Here is a 20,943-nt window from a genome sequence, read left to right on the forward strand (position 1 = left end):
TTGGCTAATGGTTCTGCCCAACAAGCCTGGTTCTGCCCAACCTAAAATCATCTTTTTCAACTGTTTGTCTACAATGAATTGTCATGGATAGAGTTGTGATATGCACTGGGGAAATATATACAGAGAAGTACTGAGAAAAAGAGATTTTTGCATTAGGAATAGCAGCTGAGTCTTAACTGCTAGAAAGATGGGAACTGACAGGTTAGATCAGATCAGCAGGCCACCCAAGTTTTCACACGCTATGCTCACCACAGCTTGTAGCCAGTGTCTCCCAGTACACAGACCTGGCCCGTTTTGCCTCGTCGAGGCCAATTGTGAGCTACATCCATCAGAGGGAGCTGTTTCAGTGGGAGCACACAGAAATCCATGAGCTTTATGTTAGAAGGTGCAGTATGCCAGGAGATGAGTAAGTGGCAAACCAGCAGTCCCCAGTGCTTGGGAGCATATCTAACTTTGATAAAGGAAATGCTCATCCAAGTTTCTCCACCTTTTCTTCTGGACTTGAGTTTAAAAATACCTGGGGATTTTTACAGATGTATATGTGTGGGTGAGCATTTGTAAAATATACACACACACACAAACAATTATTTGATTTGTACTTTTTCTGATAAAAAATCTTAGTAGTATCCCATCTAGTTAAAACTCCAGCTGGTGAGAGAGGGGTAGAATATAACAAATGACCAACAATACGAAGAATGTTCACATGCATTATCTGTTCATTTTCCTTTCCAACTAGGGGCTTTCAAGTTAAACAAGAAAGGTGGTTCTTCATGGGACAGGTGCTAAGCCTGTGAAACTCTTTGCTAAAAGGTACTGTGGAGGTTGCAAATTTATGTGATTTCAAGGGGAGGCTGGAGAAGTTCTCGGTAGTGGAGTCCTCTGGGGGTTTCTAAACCCATGGAAACTATCCAGTTCAGAAACTATCTGAGCTGAAACCAACTCATAGTTGGGCAAGTATTGGGGGGAAGAATTGTATCAATTTGTCCTGTTCCTTTTCCTTTCAAGGCACCAGCTGATGGGTTTTTCCTATCCTGTCTCCAGCACAGTTGATTAATTTCCTTAAGGAAAGGAAAAAAAATATTCCTAGTAAAAGTTAATTGTTAGGTGTTAACATAGCCTTGATAAAGCTGGAAATTTATGTCTCAAGACTAAGACAAATACATGCCTAAGACATAACAGTTGCAGGTATCTTGTTATTCACAAAAATTTGGAACCTACTCATGAAGCCTGCTAATCTCTTGACATCAGTGATGCCTTTCATCAGTAGATTCTATTATCTATATATTTTCTGTGAAAAAACATACCCTTTCAAGTTTCAAAAAAGTGCAAGGATTGGGAAGCTGTAAAGTTGCAATGCTATACTAGTGGTGGTCAGCAGCTTCCCAGCATTTACCTGAGTAGTAGAACTGGATCTGGAAAGCAAAGAGGAAATCAGAAAAAGACATCAGGCAATCCATTGCATCATCCATCAGCACAATCCTATGACAAGATGAGAGAAACAGTTTAGCATCTACAAAAGAACTTAAGTCTGTAGCCAGGAGCCCCAGCTCTAGAGAAAGTGCAGCCATGGAACTGTGCACAACTGAGGACTGCCAGTGGCCCAGTATAAGAAGTTAGGAGAGAGGAATAGGAACACCCACTGCTGCATGGACGTGGATGCCCTAATACCAAATGAAGCCAGCTTAAGAACCTGAAGGAGAAGATCCTGAATGTCAGTGCTATCACACACTTCAGCAACAGTGTGAACAGAGCAGTGTGACATGGATGTCAAGCATTCAAAGCGTGATGGAACAAATGCTGGCATAAAAACTGCAAGGCTGGTTCATATGACTATATAGAATCACAGAATATCCTGACTTGGAAGGGGCCCACGAGGACCATCGAAGTCCAACTCCTGACTAACTGTGACTACAGACAGGACAGTTACACAAGTAGTAAACTGGTGTAAGCAGAATGAGTCATGCTATTTCTCTGTATACCAGAATTCATCAAACTGAGATATTTTTCAGATTCATAAAGATAACTACAGTTGCTAATTCGCAGTCTGTGGTCAAACAAACTCTACTTGACTACAGAGGAAATAACATTGCATCAACAGCACCAATCAGCTTTCTAATTGCACACTGTGAATGTCTTATCCTCCCTTCCTGATAAATGAATCAGTCTCTTTTCATATCAGGTCTATCATTTGACTATCAGGCCAAATTTCATGGCAACTGAAGACTTCTTGAACAAGTGACAATGTCCTCTTTCTCCCTGCTAAGTCCCAGCTGCATGCATCCCTATTTTGAAGCATACTTCTTGAATATGGAAAATATCAGCCACAGGCCATAAAGATGAAATATAAGTGATAGCAAAGTGCAACTCCTTTCAGGAAAAAAACTGTGGATTTCAGAAGTAAGTTAGGGCAAAAGCTTTCATAAAAATGAAAACAAAACCAAGGTTCTGGTCACTGCCACTACATAAGGATTAAAAGGTCAGTCTCTGAAGTGGGGAAAATTAAACTCATCTATCAATGACAGCTTAGACTGTAAAACAGAAGAGCATACTCCACTTTGATGGAAAAAACCCCAGAGCATTCAGACAATGCTAAAGAAAGGCATTTGGTAATTTCTCTCAACTTTATGTAGGTCTACTAACCCTGTACAGTCTGTATCTGGCATACTGTGCCATATGAGAAGGATTGTCAGTTCAGTATAGCCAAAATACCAGTCATCTATTAGGACCCTTTTGAACACAGGGACAAATGCAATCTACAGACCAACTCTGCAGCATCAGTTGTCTAAACACATTGCTGGGGAAACACTCCTCTGTCTCATATAAAAGACTCCAGGGAGCTGTGTGGGAGGCTGACCTAGAAGAACATAAGATCTTGCAAGACTTCCCTGCCACTCAGACCAGTTCTGTTCACTGTGGCAAAATCAAACATGTAGAGCAGCTTGAATTAATTATCTCAAAGAAGAAAGACTGGGACTGAGAGGGTCCCCAGGAGAAAAGCCAGTATTTAAAACAAAACCCTTTGAAGATGTCAAAGTGCTTCTGATTTATTTATTACATTCCAGAAGCCTCCTCTCCTCCTTTCTAAAGAAGCAGTAGCTTCAGTTCTTAATTCTCACTAATAAGCATGTTACTGAGATTGTCGGTGGCCACATCAAGGAAATGGCTTTGAAGCTGGCAGGCAGAGCATCTTCTCAGGCAATACTGCTCAGCCACTGGCATTTCCAACCACTATTTAAGCAGTGGAAATGCAGTTGGCCACATCACTGATGAGCTGCACTTCCTCCTTTGAAATGATGGTCTGTCTTCCAGGTACCCTTAAAGCACCAAAGCTTTTCCCAGTGCATTTCTCCGTCTTGAAGATGCAGGAGAGCAACAGCAGAGAGTTTTTTTACATGTTTGTTATACACAGAGACAATATTACATCACCTTCATAATACTCAAATCATTTCACTTGTTAAATCTAAAACTATGGTCAATGGCTGTGTTCTGCAGCACCAAGTCCCAGTCTCTTAGTCAGAGGAGAGCATGAGGAAGTAGGCAGAGGTATGAGAATTTGCTGGGCATTTTTTGCTGTTAAAGACAGTAAGGAGCCTCTAAGGAAGATTATACAGCACATATGTGATGGAGGAGCATCTAAATAGAAGCAGGTGCACTCTGGTGCTGGGTTACTGACTCCGCTTGGCCCACGAGTTTGCATGCCAGAAATGTTGAGAAGTATTTAAATCCAATACAATCATTTATGAGGAGATTGACTGCAGCTGGCTATTTCCCCACATATCCAGCTGAATGAGCTCTTGAAGCTGGGAGAGCATCATATGCAACATATCTGTACCTCTTCCCTGAATATCTGGCAAGAAGAACATCCTAGCTAAGGACTGTAACTAGACAGCAGGACCAAAATTGAGGACAAAATCTGAAAGCCTGAACTGCAACTCAAGAGAGTTCACCAGGTATTTCATATTTCAAGGGATTTTTTTTTTCATTCTTTTTTGTCCAGTTTAGACTTTAAGCCCTCAGAGAACAGATGTATTTACAATGTTAGTAAAGTTAGTTAGGCAGCACTCAATGAATAATGAAAATCAAGGAGGAACTTTGGAAAGGACTGAAGAAAAATGCCTACATTTGAGGGACTCTGGTAAAGGGTGTAGTGGTCTTTCAGGGTTCAAGCAGGTTTGGCTGGCAGGAAAGCCTTGCTATGGTGCCAGTGGGGAAACTTTGTGGTCTACTGATGGTGGTTAAAATCTCAGAAATCCAGACTAGACAGGATGTCCCCAGGAAAAACTCTAGACCAGGCACGTTGAAAGGACTTTAACCGTTTTCTGCTACCATTAAAAAGGCTAACTGACACAATCTGTCTGAAGGCCAAGCTGGCTCAAATGAGTCCTCAGGGACTTGGCTTATTTACTGATACATGGGGGCAAAAATAAGCAAAACATACCGAAAGGGCAAGATCTGCACTCTCAGACAATCTTTTAACAACAGGGGTACTGAATTGCAAGCCCCAGTTCCATTAGCACTGATCAGTGCAACATGAGCTCCCACATCACATAAAACAGCATAGGAGCCATGAATTACTCTGCTCCCGCTACTCAAATGTGGGTAGTGAGTTCCTTGTGTTTCTCTAACAAGGGAAAAGTCAGTGCTCAGGTACAGATCTTGAAATCATGGCATCAAACCAGAAAGATCCCTTAATTTTCTTTCCTTCTGCAATTTCAAGATTCAGAAAGCCAAAAGGTGTCTCTGAACATCAAAGGTACCTCTGTAGATTAAAATCTTTAATCTGCTAATGGCTATAACCCTTTGAAGAAAAAAAACATCCAAGAAGTCTCACAGACACAGATAGCACGGTTCTTTTTTTTGGGTATGACTTCTGCATTTGTGTAGCACCGGGAACAGAAAAATGGAGCTCTCAGATGTCACGTGAATAAAACCTATATTGTAGCAGCCTCTGTTCTTATGTTCTGACATTTCCCGATCTTAGTCCCAGTGTTTGTTATCGGTGCATAGCAACAGCTCCTGGACAAGCGGACTGCACCGTGCTGTGAGATCATCTCAGTCATGCAGCACAAAGACTACAACTACGACTGTGCTCTTCCCAAGAGCTCCAGTAATTACACAGGTCCTGGCTGTATCAGTGAATGCTGTGACTACTCCCGCTGCTACTTTGTTTAATTCCTTTCCAAAGAAAATTAGCAACACAACCATTGGGGGTGTGCAGCCTGAAGGAGGAACACTGTCAGTAGATTTGCGTGTGACACTCATGCTTTGCAAGGGCTCGATCAACTGGTGCTGTAAGACAGCCTGCAAAGTTCACTCTTCTAACTGGCAGAGACCAAGGAGGACAATGGGAAATGTACACCAGAAAAAGGACAAGAGAATGAGCAACAGTCGTAAGCAAAGAGAAAGACGGTTCAGAAACATGACAAGTTTTATTAAAATTGTTCACACAGATTGTAACAGAATAATAGCAATGTGTAAGTAAATCTCTAGCCAGCCAAAAGTAGGAGTGAGGTCATCCCCACCTGAGCCTGGGTGCCTCTGACAGAGATCTCATTTCTCTCCAACACCTGCTCCCAAAGCCGGCTTGTCTGTCTCTATGGTACACGCACAACAGTGCAGCAGGCCCCTGAATGGGGCCTCTAGTTTACAACAGTCTTGTGGATTAAATTCCTTGACACAAACATCAGAACATGTGTAGATATGCTGAAGTCTCCTTCACCGCATGCACCATCACAAATTCCTGCTCAGCTCAGCTGGAATCCTATGAAATACACACCAGCACATGGGAATGGTGCTTGTGTACCTCCATGAAAGGAAGCAGCAGATATATCTCTGCTACAGGGTTAGCATTCTTTCTTAGTCTGGCATTGGGGGCCAAGCAACTGAACTCCAAAGGCCCACTGATGAGCTGGAGGGAAAAGTGACTCTCAACTTTTAGTTATAATTGAACCAACACAGATTAAACTGCAGTTCAGTTTGGATAGCATCACTTAGGAGCCTGGGAAGAATTCAGCACATCAGCCAAGTAGAAGCACTAGCAGATGGATAACACTTCTCTTTTTCAATTTCCTTTCTTATTATAATTTTCATGGGACTCTAATGCTAAAGAAAGGTTACAAAATGACAAACAGAAAAATAGGACCTTTTCATTATTTAGGCCATGAACAACATAGGTAGCAGCTAATATTCTGATCATGTGTCTGGACTCTATTTCCAACTGTCACATTTAGGACCATGACAAAAGTTAAATTTCCATGCCTCCTCTGCTGAGATGGCTAAGAATGAAAGCATTTATTCAGTAACCTTGCTGTGATCATATATGTATGTGTGAGTGCGCACACTCCTACTGAGATCTGAACTGACCCCCCCCCAACAACAGATGCGTGTACCTTATTACATTTTCACTATCAGATAGTTAATAATCAACTGCCTGGGCTGGACTGGAATCAGCAAGCACTATCAGTAAAAAATTCCATATCACATTATCAGTGCCCTGAGCCAACTATCTGCTTTTTGCCTTGTCTAGATTAAAATAAAATTTCAAACAGATTAGCTACTATGTTCTTACCAAATGTACTTTAAAACACTGGCAATCCTTCAGAGGTTAGTGCCATTTAAATGTGATCAACCATAGGAAGCTGGGGCAAGGGGGAACACATTTTAAGAATGGTAAACAGCATTTGAAATAGAGTTTAAAAATCATGTCAGTTAAAAACATATTGGTTAACAATTTTTTATCTGCATGGACAGCCAGCAGCAGCATTCTGGTCTGATGTTTCAGTCTCTGCATATCTTAAATATATACTCTTTCGCATCGCTAGAAAAACGCCCTGTTCTTGGGTGTCTCTCTTCCCAAACCTTAAAAGCTGAAGGTCCCTGTTCATACCTTTACCCACAGATCTAGTTCCTTAGTGCATGCGTGTAGGACTAATCTTGCCTTTAAAGAGAGGATGTGGACCCACCTTGCTGCTTTCTGAGTGAGTTCCATTGGGAAGTCAGGGCAAAGCAGCTGCAGCAGGCAGTGGTATTCCTGTGCCGTCAGCAAATCTGCAGGAAAAGAGAGGTGAGAACACCGTAATTCTTTTAAAAGCTGTTCCCTCCCCTTGCTTTCTCTCTAGGAAAAAACCCTCATATTCCCTTTACTCTCCATTCAAGTAGTCTGGGTACTGATGATAATATAACTGCTCCCTAGAATCTAAGAGCAGGGCTCTTCAGATGGAGTTTCCAGCAAAGACAATCTAAAAGAGGCCTGATGAAGAGGAAATTCTATTGAAGAGGCTCCTGCAGAGAAACCGGTAACAGGTAGTGATTCAACATGAAAAAGGGGTAACCAAAACAGGGCAGTTTCAAGTGAGAACACAGTTTGGTTCAACTTGAATAACCATGTGGAAAAAGAAATAATTTCAAAGTTGCTTAAATTTGCTGAAATTCACTGGCATGGTGACATTCCCCACAATACGCTTGAAAATCATCCACAGAACATCTGGCAGCAGTAACAAAGGCAAACAAGGTTTTTGGGTTGTGTATGGAAGGCTACAGAGTATAAACCACAGACATTATTACTTTGGCATTCGGTAAGGCAGCTGGATGGTCTCTTTTGGAATAATGTGTACAAATCTGGTCACTGTATTATAGGAAGCACAGAACGAAGATCCAAAACACACAAGAAAACCAATCAAATGATTCCTGTTTTATAGAGCAGCTTTGTGAAAAACTGGTCAAGAAGGGCCTCTGTGGTTCAGCAGAAGGAGTCTAAAAGAGGTGACTCTTAGGAAGCTTATAGGATCCCAAGGGAATTGAAACTGGATGTCAAAAAGCCCTACATGATTGTATGTTCATAGTCCAAAAGGCTGTGGACTGGAGTTAAGGAGAAGACTAGCTGAACAGCAGCAATTTTGCAGTACTTCTATATACAGAAGAATGCAAAGTATGGAAGAAAGAGCCAGGGGTGGAAATAGAGCCAAGCAGTTGTCAGGGAGGGGATCACAAGGGCACAGGCATTAGGACTGAGGTACAGAGCATGAGTTCTTTTGCCACGGACACATCTCAGTCTTCATTAGGCTCTCATCCAAATAATCAACCTTGTTCCAGATGACAGCCACAATTTAGAATAACAGAATCATGAAGGTTGGAAAAGACCCTTAAGAGTATCAGGTCCAATAATTAACCCAACACTGCCAAGTACACCATTAAACCATGTCCCTAAGCACCACATCTACATGTTTTTTGAACACTGCCAGGGATGGCGATTCCACCACTTCCCTGGGCAGCCCATTCCAATGCTTGACAACCCTTTCGGTGACTAAATTTTTCATAATATCCAATCTAAACCTTCCCTGATGCAACTTGAGGCCATTTCCTCTCATCCTGTCACTTGTTACTCGGGAGAAGAGACTGACACCCACGTTCCTACAACCTCCTTTCAGGTAGTTGTAGAGAGCGATAAGGTCTGCCCTGAGCCTCCTCTTCTCCAGGTTAAACAACCCCAGCTCCCTCAGCCACTTCTCCTAAGAGTTGTGTTCCAGACCCTTCACCAGCTTCATTGCCCTTCTCTGGACACGCTCCAGCACCTCAATGTCCTTCTTGTAGTGAGGGGCCCAGAACTGGACACAGGATTTGAGGTGCGGCCTCACCAGTGCTGAAGTACAGGGTGACAACCACTGCCCTGGCCCTGCTGGCCACACTATTGCTGATACAAGCCATGATGCCATTGGTCTTCTTGGCAACCTGGGCACACTGCTGGCTCCCGTTCAGCTGCTGTTGACCAGCACCCTCAGATCCTTTTCCACCAGGCAGCTTTCCAGTCACTCTTTCCCCAGCCTGTAACATCGCATGTGGTTGTTGTAATCCAAAAGCAGGACCCAGCACTTTGCCCATTGATCCGGCCTATCCAGATCCCTCTGCAGAGCCTTCCTACCCCCCAGCAAATCAACACTTCTGCCCAATTGGGTGTCATCTGCAAACTGACTGAGAGGGCACTAAATCTCCTTGCTCAGATCATTGATAAAAAGATTAAACAGGACTGGCCCTAATACTGAGCCCTAGTGGACGAGGGCTTCTCCCAATCTCCACAACTCCTCAAAGCCTGGCAGTTCAACAAAAGCAAGAGAAAGGTAAAATATTACGCCTTGATCAGATATTTCAAGAGGCAGGTATGCAGTATCAAGGGGACATTCCACTGTGACATCCAACCCAATCAAATTAATATTTTCAATGCTGACTAAAGAAATAGTGCAAGAGGACTGTGACCAAAATCAAGTTACAGACTTTTCCTTCCTCTACATTATTAGCCAACAAATGGAGGAAAGAGAAGCGAGAGCTATGATTTTTCTCTTCAGCTGAGGAAGCCTACAGCTGAAAAACTGTTGTCAGACACTTTGACATCCATTATAGACACTCTCTAGAGTACTATACTTTGCACTATTCTTGAAAGGACCTTCTATCTAATGAAGCACCTTGGGTTTAGGGTCATGGTATGAAAAGGTGTTTTTGCTCCATCTGGAAAAGCCAATTCTGCAGTCAGAAACCTGCTCTAACACACAAAAGTCCCAGCCTGTGCAGAACTACAATACCATTGCAGGGATCTGTGCAACCCACTCTACTGTTGGGATAAACACATCCGAATCTCTCTTCTTCCAAAACCTGAATGCTGAGCTGAGTTACATTCCTGTGAATTCACCAAAATAACAGGTGTCTGGGAGCATATGTAACTTGTTTGTATTGTCATTTCTTCCTAAAAGACAAATCAGAGGCTGTTCTCTATTGCAAATACTACCTTGGTCCTTCAGTCCAAGTATATCTGAGCTTGGGTTAATGATGGTATTCAGTGGAATGGAGGGGTTTCTTCCTGCAATGTTAGCTAATCAGTTCCTTGAATGTCCTCAAGAAAAGTATCATTAAGTTTTACGTATAACTGCAAAAGGATGCTATTGAAAAAGTTCCAGTTATCATAAGTAGGGTGATGCATATTTTGAATTTTCAGCTCACTATTTCTCTCTCATGACACAATATAGAGGAAAGAAAATTTTTTTCTCTGTTATTTTGTTAGCTCAACAGTCATCAAGCAAAGTATCCCAAGTTTTATTTCCTAAGTTCTTAAGAAAACTATCTGGTCATGTAAGATACATGCAAGTTTCGTGTCCCCCAAGGTTCTATACTTGACCCAATACTGTTTAAATTATTCGTCAATGACATGGATGATGGAGCAGAGAGCTTCCTCAGCAAGTTTGCTTATTACACAAAGCTGTGAGAAGTGGCCAATACCCCAGAGGGCTGTGCAGCTCTTCAGAAGGACCTTGACAGGTTGGAGAGATGGGCAGAGAAGAACCTTCTGAAATTCAACAAAGGCAAATGCAGGGTCCTGCACCTGTAGAAGAACAACACCCTGCACCTGTTTAGGCTGGGGGCCGACCTGCTGGAAAGCAGCTCTGTAGAAATGGACATGGGGGTCCTGATGGACAACAAGCTGTCCGTGAACCACCAGTGTGCCCTTGTAGCCAAGAAGGCCAATGGTATCCTGAGGGGCACTAGGGAGAGCATTGCCAGCAGGTCAAGGGAAGTGATCTGCCCCTGTACTCAGCCCTGGTGAGGTCTCTCACTTGGAATGCTGTGTCCAGTTCTGGGCTCCTCAGTACAAGAGAGACATGAAGCTCCTGGGGTGGGTCCAGTGGAGGGTTACAAAAATGATTAATGGCCTGGACAATCTCTCTTATGAGCACGGATTGAGAGAGTTGGACCTGTTCATCCTTGAGCAGAGACAACAGAGAGGGCACCTCATCAATGTCTATAAGTGTTTGAAGGGAAGGTGTCAGGAGGAAGGATCCAGCCTTTTCTTGGTGGTGCTGAGCAACAGGAGAAGAGGCAACAGGCAGAGACTGAAACACAGGAAGTTTCACCTGAACATGAGGAACAGGGCCAGATTGCCCAGAGAGTTTGTGGAGCCTCCCTCACTGGAGATACTCAAGAACCATCTGAATGCAATCCTGTGCAATGTGCTCTGAGATGACCCTGCTTGAGCAGGGAGGTTGGACCAGATCATCCACTGTGGTCCCTTCCAATCTGACCCATTCTGTGATTCTGTGATCTTCCACAGGCCCAGCATAGGAATTAGGTTACAGGAAAAGAGAGAATTTGGACAGAAAAAAAGCTCTTTATTGAAGCAGACACTTTCTCGTAATTAACAGTATGGACAATATGGACCTTTTACTCTTCGAGGCTTTGAATAATGCTGGGTATTATTAAACTTCTGAATTTTGCTAAAAATTCTACATGTTGGTCTGAAGGAGTTACATCATTTAGAAGCTTTGTGTAATACTCAATTTCCATTTTTTGTTTGCTTAAATTCAAATTCCTATTTATGCATCCTTATACCTCTCGTTCTTCATTATTTTTTCTTTCATTTGTCAACAGATCATTATAATAACCCCTTCTTCAAACTGTATCTTATTCAATCTATTTATGGGTAACTACATTTATGTAAAGTTAAATCTGTTTACCTTACCCTCTACATCTCTCCCTACCTAGCCCAGTCATATCTGTTGCTCTGCTTTGATCCTCTTTAGATTTTCACAGTGTGGTGTCCAGTGGTGTACAAAGCGTCCTTTGTGCATTCAGAACAGGCAGGCTCTAGAAGGATAATCTGCCCACTTTAATCAGCAAAGCCCCTTTTCATTGATTTTGATTTTTAGCCTCCTCTTTTCTCCCCCTGAAGGTGAAAGAGTTTGAGGGGTTTTTTTTTTGAAGGATGAGGTTTACAGAGAAAGTTGCACTTCGTTCTCAGTCCCTATGTGGTTGATAGACAAAAGCAGCTTGAGAAGGTAACACGGCCCTCAGCTAGCTTTACTTTTGAAGCATAAATAGAGATCTCTCACTTGCTGAAAATAACATACTTTTAAAACTTATGATTATTTATGATTATAAATAATTATTTTCCTCTCTCTCTTCATAGCAAGTCACTGCATCATACTTAGTCCTCACAAAACAACAAAGAACAAAAGCAGAAGTCTGCTCCAAAAGACTTTGGGAAAGGGTGGCAGAGATCCTCTGCAACCAGCACATTAGAAGATGAAGTTTGTTGTCAATTAAAGTGGAATTAATTATGGTTTCAGTCTTTGAGCAAATGGTCCATTTAGATGGGAACTGCACACAAAGCTGAGGCGGTGCAGAGAAGTTCCTTCTTTAAAGAAAGAAGCCCTTTGCTTCTTACTCCTGGGGAAATGGTGCCAAGTTATTCACTGAAGTACACAGGCAGACTCTTTTAGGCCATAACACAACTCAGCCTGTAGACAACCCAGGCGCCTGACCAACAAATCGTATCAATTTCTCAGACTATAGTTGGGTACCTATTATACAGGAAGCGGGATCACCACAGACCTTAGGAGGTGTCTACAGTTTGCCGTGATGACTGTTTTCCTATTCCCTACAGCAAGGTCAGTGAAGACCATGCCGAAAATTACATTTGCCCATACACCACATTGTCTGCCAAGAGCTGCTTGGAATAAACAAAAGCAGTTTTGGTGCATGACCACGTTGCTCCTTCCTGTCTCCAGGCCACAGCTGAGTAAATAGTGTTCAATGTTGCATGATGAAGAAAGAAAGAAAAGAAGGAAGGTACCAGTCAGAATGAGTGAAAACTGGAATCCACAACTACTACTTTGGTTGTTACCACAAATTACTGCATCTCAAGTTCCAGTAACAAATGAAGCAAATCACGGAGTGTTTAAATCTGACCCCACAGCACAGGGCAATGAGCTATACACACTCTACCATGCCCTTGCAGTGGAGCAAACTCAGTCATACCATGTGCTTAAGGATGGAGATTGCAGTCTTCATGTTAATCATGTTCATACACAGCTAAACTAACACTTTGCTTTTCTACTGCAAAGCAGCTAATACCAATTCCAAAGCAATTTTAAAATAACAGCTCACTAAGAAGGAGCTGGGAGGCTTAACAGGAAGTACTTTTCACTGTTCAGCATAATTTTTGCTCTACTGGTCTTCAAACACTTGCCCAGCCTGTACTGCTGCTGCTGCCATGCCACTAGCAAAATCCTAACTCTTCTCTACAGATTTAATTGTCCTGTGAGTAGTTTATTGTCTTTTAGTGCCTGAAGTGGACTTTTTCTCATGTTTCAGAGATATAGTGGAGAAAGAAGTCTTACAAGGTACCACTTTCTGGATAAAAATGGCCAACATCTGAGAAAGATGAGGGCAGCTGCTTCGTATTTCCCTGGCTTTTAAGGTGCATATTAAACTGTTTTTTATATTTTGTTTCTGGTTTGTATGTGGTACCTGACCTGAAGTGATGCAAACTCCAGGAATGTTAAATGATGTGTTTATGCTGCTGTCAGTGTGTGTATGAAGTGTAGACACACCTGAGCTATCTTAAAACTAGTTATCTTTCACAGTGACAGCAGCCTAGCCACAGAAGCCTGGAGCTCAGTGAAGGCTGCAAAATCTACCCAGGATGCCAATAAATATTTAGGACTTAGACTGAATTGCAGTCATTGCTGCTGTATCTAGGCTGCTTTCAGCACAAGAAATAGCTATCTACAATGTTGTCACATTTGTGACAACTTTAAAAATGCCCAGAGCAGCAGGAGAATATTTACTGCAGCTGGTGTATGAAATCTGCCCCAAAAAGTCACATTGGTAAATTCCCAGAAACACAAGGATTGCCTTGATGAATATACATTAAAGCTCCCTATTCCCATCATTTTTTATGTACAACCAGTATCCAAGAAGACTGGAGCCCTGGGCAGTGTAGCTGTCCCCTTTGAATTATGGTAGGACACACAATTTCCACAGGTTGCTTTACCACAGGCATGAAGTCATTCAAGAGTCATAAAGTCACAGAGTTGTAAATCAGTCTCCTGGAAATATAACAGAGAACAGACTAATTTATTTTTCTTTAAGTGTTGGAAGAGTCTTTCCTGGCCTTTAGTTTTTAGTGTTTCTGGTATAAGTAAGTATCACATCCTTAGGATTCTTTCTATATCTCTGCAAGATTGCAACCTGGTAGAAAAGAACAAAAAAACCAGAAGCCCCTAAAAATAAAAGTGTGCATGTTCTTAGGGTGTCCAAAGGAGCTACAATTTTACAAAAAATGAACAAAAACATGAGTATTGATAATACTGGAACTTCACAACAAACATCTGGCTAGTAGGCTAAGCTCTGCACATGCCTTGTTCACAAGATACCTATAGCCTAATTTCTTCCATACATCTAGTGCTTATAGCAAACAGAGGGCCAAGAATTCTAGGAAAATTAATCCATAAGTAGGACCTAAACAGCAATGTACTGTATACACTCCCCATTTCTTTCTCGGAACACTTTCTACTCTAAAAATAAAAGTCATTCCTTTTCAATTAATCATTCATAAATTTTGCACTGGGAGATTTTATGACCTATCATGAAAAAGATCTGTTCCTGAGAGAATGGCTGTTTAAATAAGAATTTGAAACAAAATAAAAACATTCAAGGACTCTTTCTCTTACTGATTTGCTTTTTCAACTGACAAGAAGAGATATAAAGAGAAACCAGACTCAGAATGTGCATGTCTAATTTTAAAAATTTATTTTTCTTATTTTTTAAAAAACAAAAAGCAAAGGAGCAGGTTACATAATTATCCCCATAGTTTGAGATGGAAGCTCAAATAAAGCTAAACTACACAATAAAGAATTAGCAGTCACACACTTCCTCTTAAGTTGTATAAGCATATTCATGTAAGATGTGTACACCAGAATTCATTCTGCTCTTTAAGTGTATAGACAGTTTCTACAGTCCTTAAATCATAGTCCTAAGAGCATAGGAAAATCAGAAGAAAACTAAGACTCATTTGCTACTTTTAAGGAAAATGCTTTAGAAGCCAGAGATTGCTACAAGGTTAGACAATAAACAACTTAATTTTTTAAAGGAAGGTTTTCTAGTGAATAGTTTAGGGTAAAATCAGTGTCACAAATCAGCTTAAGAATCAGTTCTTTACATGGAATCTTGGACATAAGTAGCTCTAAATACTGTGGCTTTGTACCAATGTCTGGCTCAATCTCATATACTAGCACACATAATTTTCTTAATTTTACCAAGTGGATGTATTAACTCTGTCTTCCTGATGGTGAAGTTCAACACGCAGTCAAGCCAAACTAAAACTTTACTCCTGCTGCAAGGGACAGGTTTCACTCCTCTCTCTTTTTCTTTCCCCCCACTTGCTGCTGGCCATGTGGTTCTGAAACACCCCTTATACCAGCTCTAATACTCAGCAGGCCTCTTGCTGAGAAGATTCAGCCTTTTCCTTGGGCTACTGAATTGCACTGACTCTCAGAAATATCTAATGAAAGCTCGTGCAAAGCAAGCTGTGGAAGAGCACAGCCAGGTGCAGAGAAGAGGGAAGGATGTGGATAAGGTCAGCAGAATCTCACCTCCTCAGCAGATAAAAACTGTTAGACAGGCTTAAGTAGTTCCCTGCTTAAGATGTTTTAATCCTTAAAGTCCAGGATTTATGCAAGGCAATGTCATAGGATTAATGATCCTCCTAATTAAAAGCAGGTTCAGCTTTATTGGCTGTACTTGCACCATACCTGCTATGATGGTTTGTGAACACGCTGGTATCAGACACAGTTAAGACAGAACTTTTGGCATCCTTACTATCCAAGCAGGCAGATGAGTTCAGGTTATTCACAGACCTACTCTTTCCACTGATACCATTTAGGTCCTCCCAGAAGGGATCCCAGGACATCCTCAGGAAAGGATCCCAGAAGCCTCTGTGTCTGACATGACATGACACGATGTGACATGACAGCAAAAGCAGACAGGGTAACTGAAGAATGCACAGTTACTACAGTTTGGCTCAGGATGGAGGGGAGTGGGGGATTCTTGTGTGGGGTGCAGGGTGGGGGTGTCTTCCAGAGGGGTACGCACAGCACTGGCTGCACCCTGGATTGCCTCTCCTGACCTGTGAGAATACTGCTGCTGCAGGCAAGAAGTCTTCACAAACAAGATGTTTTTCACTCTACAAAAGGAACGTGGCTGCAAACAGCAGACTTAGATAGGTGATTCCTGTGGACAACAGGTAGAAAGACACAGCTTATGATGTGAAAAAACAAAGAGTGAAAGAGATTTAGTGAGATTTGCCTGGAACAACCTATGTCAGACTCAGGACAAATATAGTGGAGAGCTAAGCAGACTGACCTGAACAGATTTGTTGGGGGAGTATTGCAAGAGAGAACAGAGAGAGGGGATTAGCACTGTGGTTGAGCAGAAAGCTAGTTTTGAGGCACTCAGGTAAGAAGGAAAAGATTCATCTGCAGCTGATGTGAAGAATGAACTCATCTGTTCTGGAGGTAGCCCGGACAGTTCATACGAACAGTGAATTCACTGAGAAGCGGATCTATTATGGGCAAAGCTTGTAGCACCCTACTTTGAGTGAGCTAAAGGATTTTGAAAGAGTAGAATCTTCTAGATGGTGTGATTGTTTTTCTGCACTTTGATCTTGAGCCCTTTTATCAAAAAACCACTTGCCAGATAAACAAAAACAAGAAATGAATTTATACAGCACTGATCTAATTCTATCTCCAAAATCCAGAATCTTGCTGTTTATACAAATGTTAATCATCCTCTAGTCCCTTTCAAATTCCCCATAATTATCCTTTAGTATGAAGTGTTTCATGTGGGAGCATTTCTTCATCTTTGAGTGAATGTTACTCAGGGCATCATGAGCTGTGCCAAAGGTACAGTCCAAGGCTATCATTTGGTGTGCTTATGTGGCTAACATGGCACATCCACAAACTGAAAAATTTAAACTTTCATTAGAAACAGAGAAGAAGTTTTCAGCTCCCATGGTTGTAAAGAAAACATTCCAATATTGGAAGAGTTTAACTTATGCTGTGTGATATTCCTGAATCCATAGTCTGAAACATGACTCAAGTTTGATCCTTCCACTTACGTTGGGAACCTTAATACCATACCTAATGCAACACTAAAGACAATGTTAACTCTTTAATTTCTTGTCTTAATTCTAGGATGGGACTTTGAATGAAGTCAGGGCTTAAAGAATTCAGAGTTCCTAAAGTGCAAGAACAGTAGACAATAAGAAAGGAAAAGCATCCACGACTTCTGTCAGTATTTCCAGAAGTAGAAAAAGAAGATAGAAGGTGACAAACAAAAGAGCCTGGTTTAAATTTTCCAGTACATTGTTGACTACAGCAACCAGATGGTGGTTTAAATGGACACTCGATTTGCTCCATGCAGCTTTCTTTAACATTTACAAAGATAATTCCATGCATATTCTGAAGCACATATAATCCCAAAGATATGCTCAGCTCATCAAGTATGATCCAAATGGATACTCAGCCTTCTCCGAAGGACATAAGCCTGAAGGAAAGAGGCTAGTTTTGTGGACTACAGTATGAGAATGTATGACTACTCATCATGTTTCAGAGGCATAGCAAACCCAAACCAAGATAAGACAAGACAGGCCTTTAAGACAGATAAACTAGAAAACCAGAAATAAGGTACCATTTCAGAGTGAGAGTAATTTATAACTGAAATGTTGTAACATTTGACAATTTTTGTATGTGTCCACTATGTATGTGTCCACTAATTATTTTTTCCTTTCGTTGCAATGTTACTAAAGACGTAACTAGCAGATCTCCCCAGCAATAGTGATAGGCTGCTTTTATCTTGTTCAACAGTTGACTTTTTCTCACTTTGAGGAATTTTCAGTCACTCATAGAGAATAATCAATCCAATTCCAGAGCTAATTGGTCTTGTAAACAATAAGGAGAAAACACTCTTGGAGTTCTGGCCATCTGGGGGGCAGACTGCTCAACCACTTAAAACAGGACCCACAGCATTCTTAATAGTGAAGTAGAGGAATGTCGGCAACACTTCACTGAAGGGGACCATCAACATTTCCCCAAGCTCTCAAACAGCAGCAGTAATCTTTAGACAAGATGTGGATCAGCCTCTGTTCAAGAAAACAAGTTGTCATTAAGCTTAAGATCTTCAAAACAACTGAAGAATTCATAGCTACACGCCACGAGATGGGCAGAGTAAATAGGCAGGTGGTATACAGCTGTATCTCATTCAGTGCAGGACTTCACATACAACCCCTCCTCCCTTGGATATGTACTAGGACTAGTGACAATATGGGACTATGGCCAGTTCTTCAATTGCTGTTTGGTATTTCCTTTCTGCTTTCGGATACCCTAGAAATACAGTTAGCTGGTAGAGAGCTCATCTGTGTCATGCACACAGGGTCAGGGAGCATAAGAAAGCTATGACATTGATCTAGAAAGGAAAGGAAGTAGAGGATAAGGAGGACACACAATGAACTATGGAAATGCTGCAGATTGCTGCAGCAATCTCAGATCAAAGCTCCCTTTGACTTCCAGTTTCTTTCTAGCTTACTTTTCCAGGAAAGACCAGTGAAAGGTTCCAGTGAATTAATTCCAGTAGAATCAGGTATTTTCAATACCTTGAATCTCCCATGTGTTCATATGGCACAACATGGCATGCAAAAGCATGAGGTGCAACAGTCAACAATTTTCTCAGAACAATGAGGACTTTCCTCTTTTAATGATTGCTTTGGAAGAAGCGTACAAGGAACAGTGCAGCTGCTACAAGCACCCGATGGAAGAGAGACAAACATTTCAGCATAATTTATATCATGACCAGGGATAGCCTTGTGTGTCTCCCCTTGTCTCTGGTCCACACCAACCCTTAACTAATCCACTGCAAAGTTTTGAACAGTTAACTGCACCTTCATCAATAGCTGTCATCACAGCAGGCACATTGATACTGCTTCTCTGAAACACGTCCATCATGAGCCCAACCATGAAAGAGACAAGTTCAGGCACATGACGAATGGAGAATCCTACATGCCACCGAGAGGGACACCAGTGTGCAATTACACAAAGCAGTCAATTCACTGTGGTTGAACTCAAGAAGTTGGTAGTGATATACAAAGCACTGAAGGTCTAGCACATCTTTCTCTGTGCTTGTGTACACCTGGAACAATTTGACTACCTGACTTAAATGTGAATCTTCCAAGAACTGAAAGCCATTCATAGTCCTGGCCATTCCTTGACTTTACTGCACAGTATATTTATGTATAAGTCTATATAAAGGCTATGAAGTATAATCCCAAGTACCCAGACTGTTGGCTAGTTTTCTCCAATTTTCTTTCACAAATTATAATGCCTAGAAAAACAGTCTGAAAGGAAAAGAGCATAGTTTTTAGGAGCCTCTGAGTCAACAGCTGAAGCCTCTTTCATAAAAATAAGTATAGAATCTGGACCTTTGCTTGGGCAGTGTTGTTCAGTCATGTAAAATGCTCTTACACTCACCAATATTGAGTTTCTTTTACGAGTGTGAAAACTTAAAAACAAAATGAACCTCCAAGCAAACAAATCAATAAGAGAACTGGCTGGAGAAAGGTAACTGGTTAATGACAAGACCGAAGAAGTCATCATTAGTTATTTAGAAGGAAATGCAGTGGAGCATGTAAGCTCCACAGAGAATGTTTGGAGCCCATTACAATATCAATGAGCTAGATTAATGATTATAAATGACCACCCCTACAGAACTGGTCTGAATGCAGAACAGAATGAATGCACTAAGAGAAACCTGAAACAACAAGGCATCCAACTGCCCCTCTTAAGGGGTATGCTTTTGGCTAAGGTTCTGTAACATCTCTTGATTTTAACTCTTACAATACTCAAGTGAGCTGTGTGTCCTAAAAAATAGTAATAATTTTTGTAAAGATTGAGAAGGAAATAAGTTAGTTTTCCCTGTATTTCACATGGAGAAATACACATTTAATAAGAATTTAACACAGATATTAATTTATATGAAAATGAAACAAAGCCTTTTTATTTTTTTAACATTTCTTTAAGCAAGTTTTAAACTCTACCATTAATCCTGAAAGTTTTTCATGGACATCATGCATCTTTGTCAAAGTCTAACTTAAATGCCACCAATTTTACAGCTAAATCCACTTCTGTGGACCATGTACCCTGAACCACAAGAATGTTTTGCTGGAAGAAAGTTCAGGCAAATTCCCTAAATATTCCAGCATTATGCCTTAACACTGATGCTATGCATATATTATGGTAATCAGGGAAGTGTAAGAAACTAGACAAAAGAGCGAGTTGTTGTGGAAAAAAAAAGGACACTCTTGTTGCCGCACAGTGCTTTCTAGAGGGGAGTAAAAGGCCATCTACTGGAAGACAAATATAGAGATGAATCCATACGGAAGTCCTGCCTTGTAGAAACTAAAAACAAAGTTCAGTTGTGTAATCTTTTCAGCCTCATAATGAGGTCAGGCCCTTCAAGATCTTTGTAAGGATCTTTATGGTAGGAGCAATGAAAAGGAATATCACTTAACTGATTAGTTGTGGGATATAGCTTAGCATAGTGAAAAAATTATTTTGACCAGATAAGATACGCAAATGATTTCTCCTAAAGGAAGCACGATCAGTATTCTGTGGAAACTCCTGGATGGATTGCTGCTGTGATGCAGTCTACTGAGAAGACAACACAAAGAAGAAACAAAACACAACCTCTAAAAGATGTAGGACTGTCCTTACTTGGAACAGAAGATAGTAGGAGTCCTAAAACCCCAAACACAGTTACTGCTGATTAACCCATTTAATGACACCAGTGAGATGGGCCATCCATAGTAACACTGTATTAATCTCTACTAGCAGCTGGGGCCTCAGCTACAACTGTACTCTTTGTAGTTTCACTTATACTTTTTCATCTCCTATGCAACAATATCCTGACTGTTCAGCAAAAAAACCATCATGGAAATGCAAGTATGATAAACCCTCAGAGTAGGAGTTAAGATGAAAGCTGCTCTTTAAGCATCCCTAGCCATTGAAGACTTAGAAAACACATGTTTCTTTTATTTGCTGCAACATTTGTCCTTCTTTTCCATTCCATGTT

The 20,943-nt window shown here is 41.2% G+C and overlaps 1 protein-coding gene across 1 annotated transcript in view; it reads right to left on the reverse strand.

The window, feature by feature from the left end:
• The window catches only part of CUNH11orf49 (chromosome unknown C11orf49 homolog), an 82,551-nt gene that overhangs the window by 8,252 nt on the left and 53,356 nt on the right, over nucleotides 1-20,943 (reverse strand). Inside the window, exons 4-5 of the mRNA XM_027705507.1 lie at nucleotides 6,963-7,047; nucleotides 1,394-1,479 (exon numbers count right to left, since the gene is read on the reverse strand). Of these exons, the coding sequence (XP_027561308.1) occupies nucleotides 1,394-1,479; nucleotides 6,963-7,047 (171 nt within the window). The remainder of the gene's footprint in view (nucleotides 1-1,393; nucleotides 1,480-6,962; nucleotides 7,048-20,943) is intronic.

Source organism: Neopelma chrysocephalum, unplaced genomic scaffold (genome assembly GCF_003984885.1).
Source record: "Neopelma chrysocephalum unplaced genomic scaffold, ASM398488v2 Primary Assembly neopelma1_24, whole genome shotgun sequence".
Classification (NCBI taxonomy): Eukaryota; Metazoa; Chordata; class Aves; order Passeriformes; family Pipridae; genus Neopelma; species Neopelma chrysocephalum.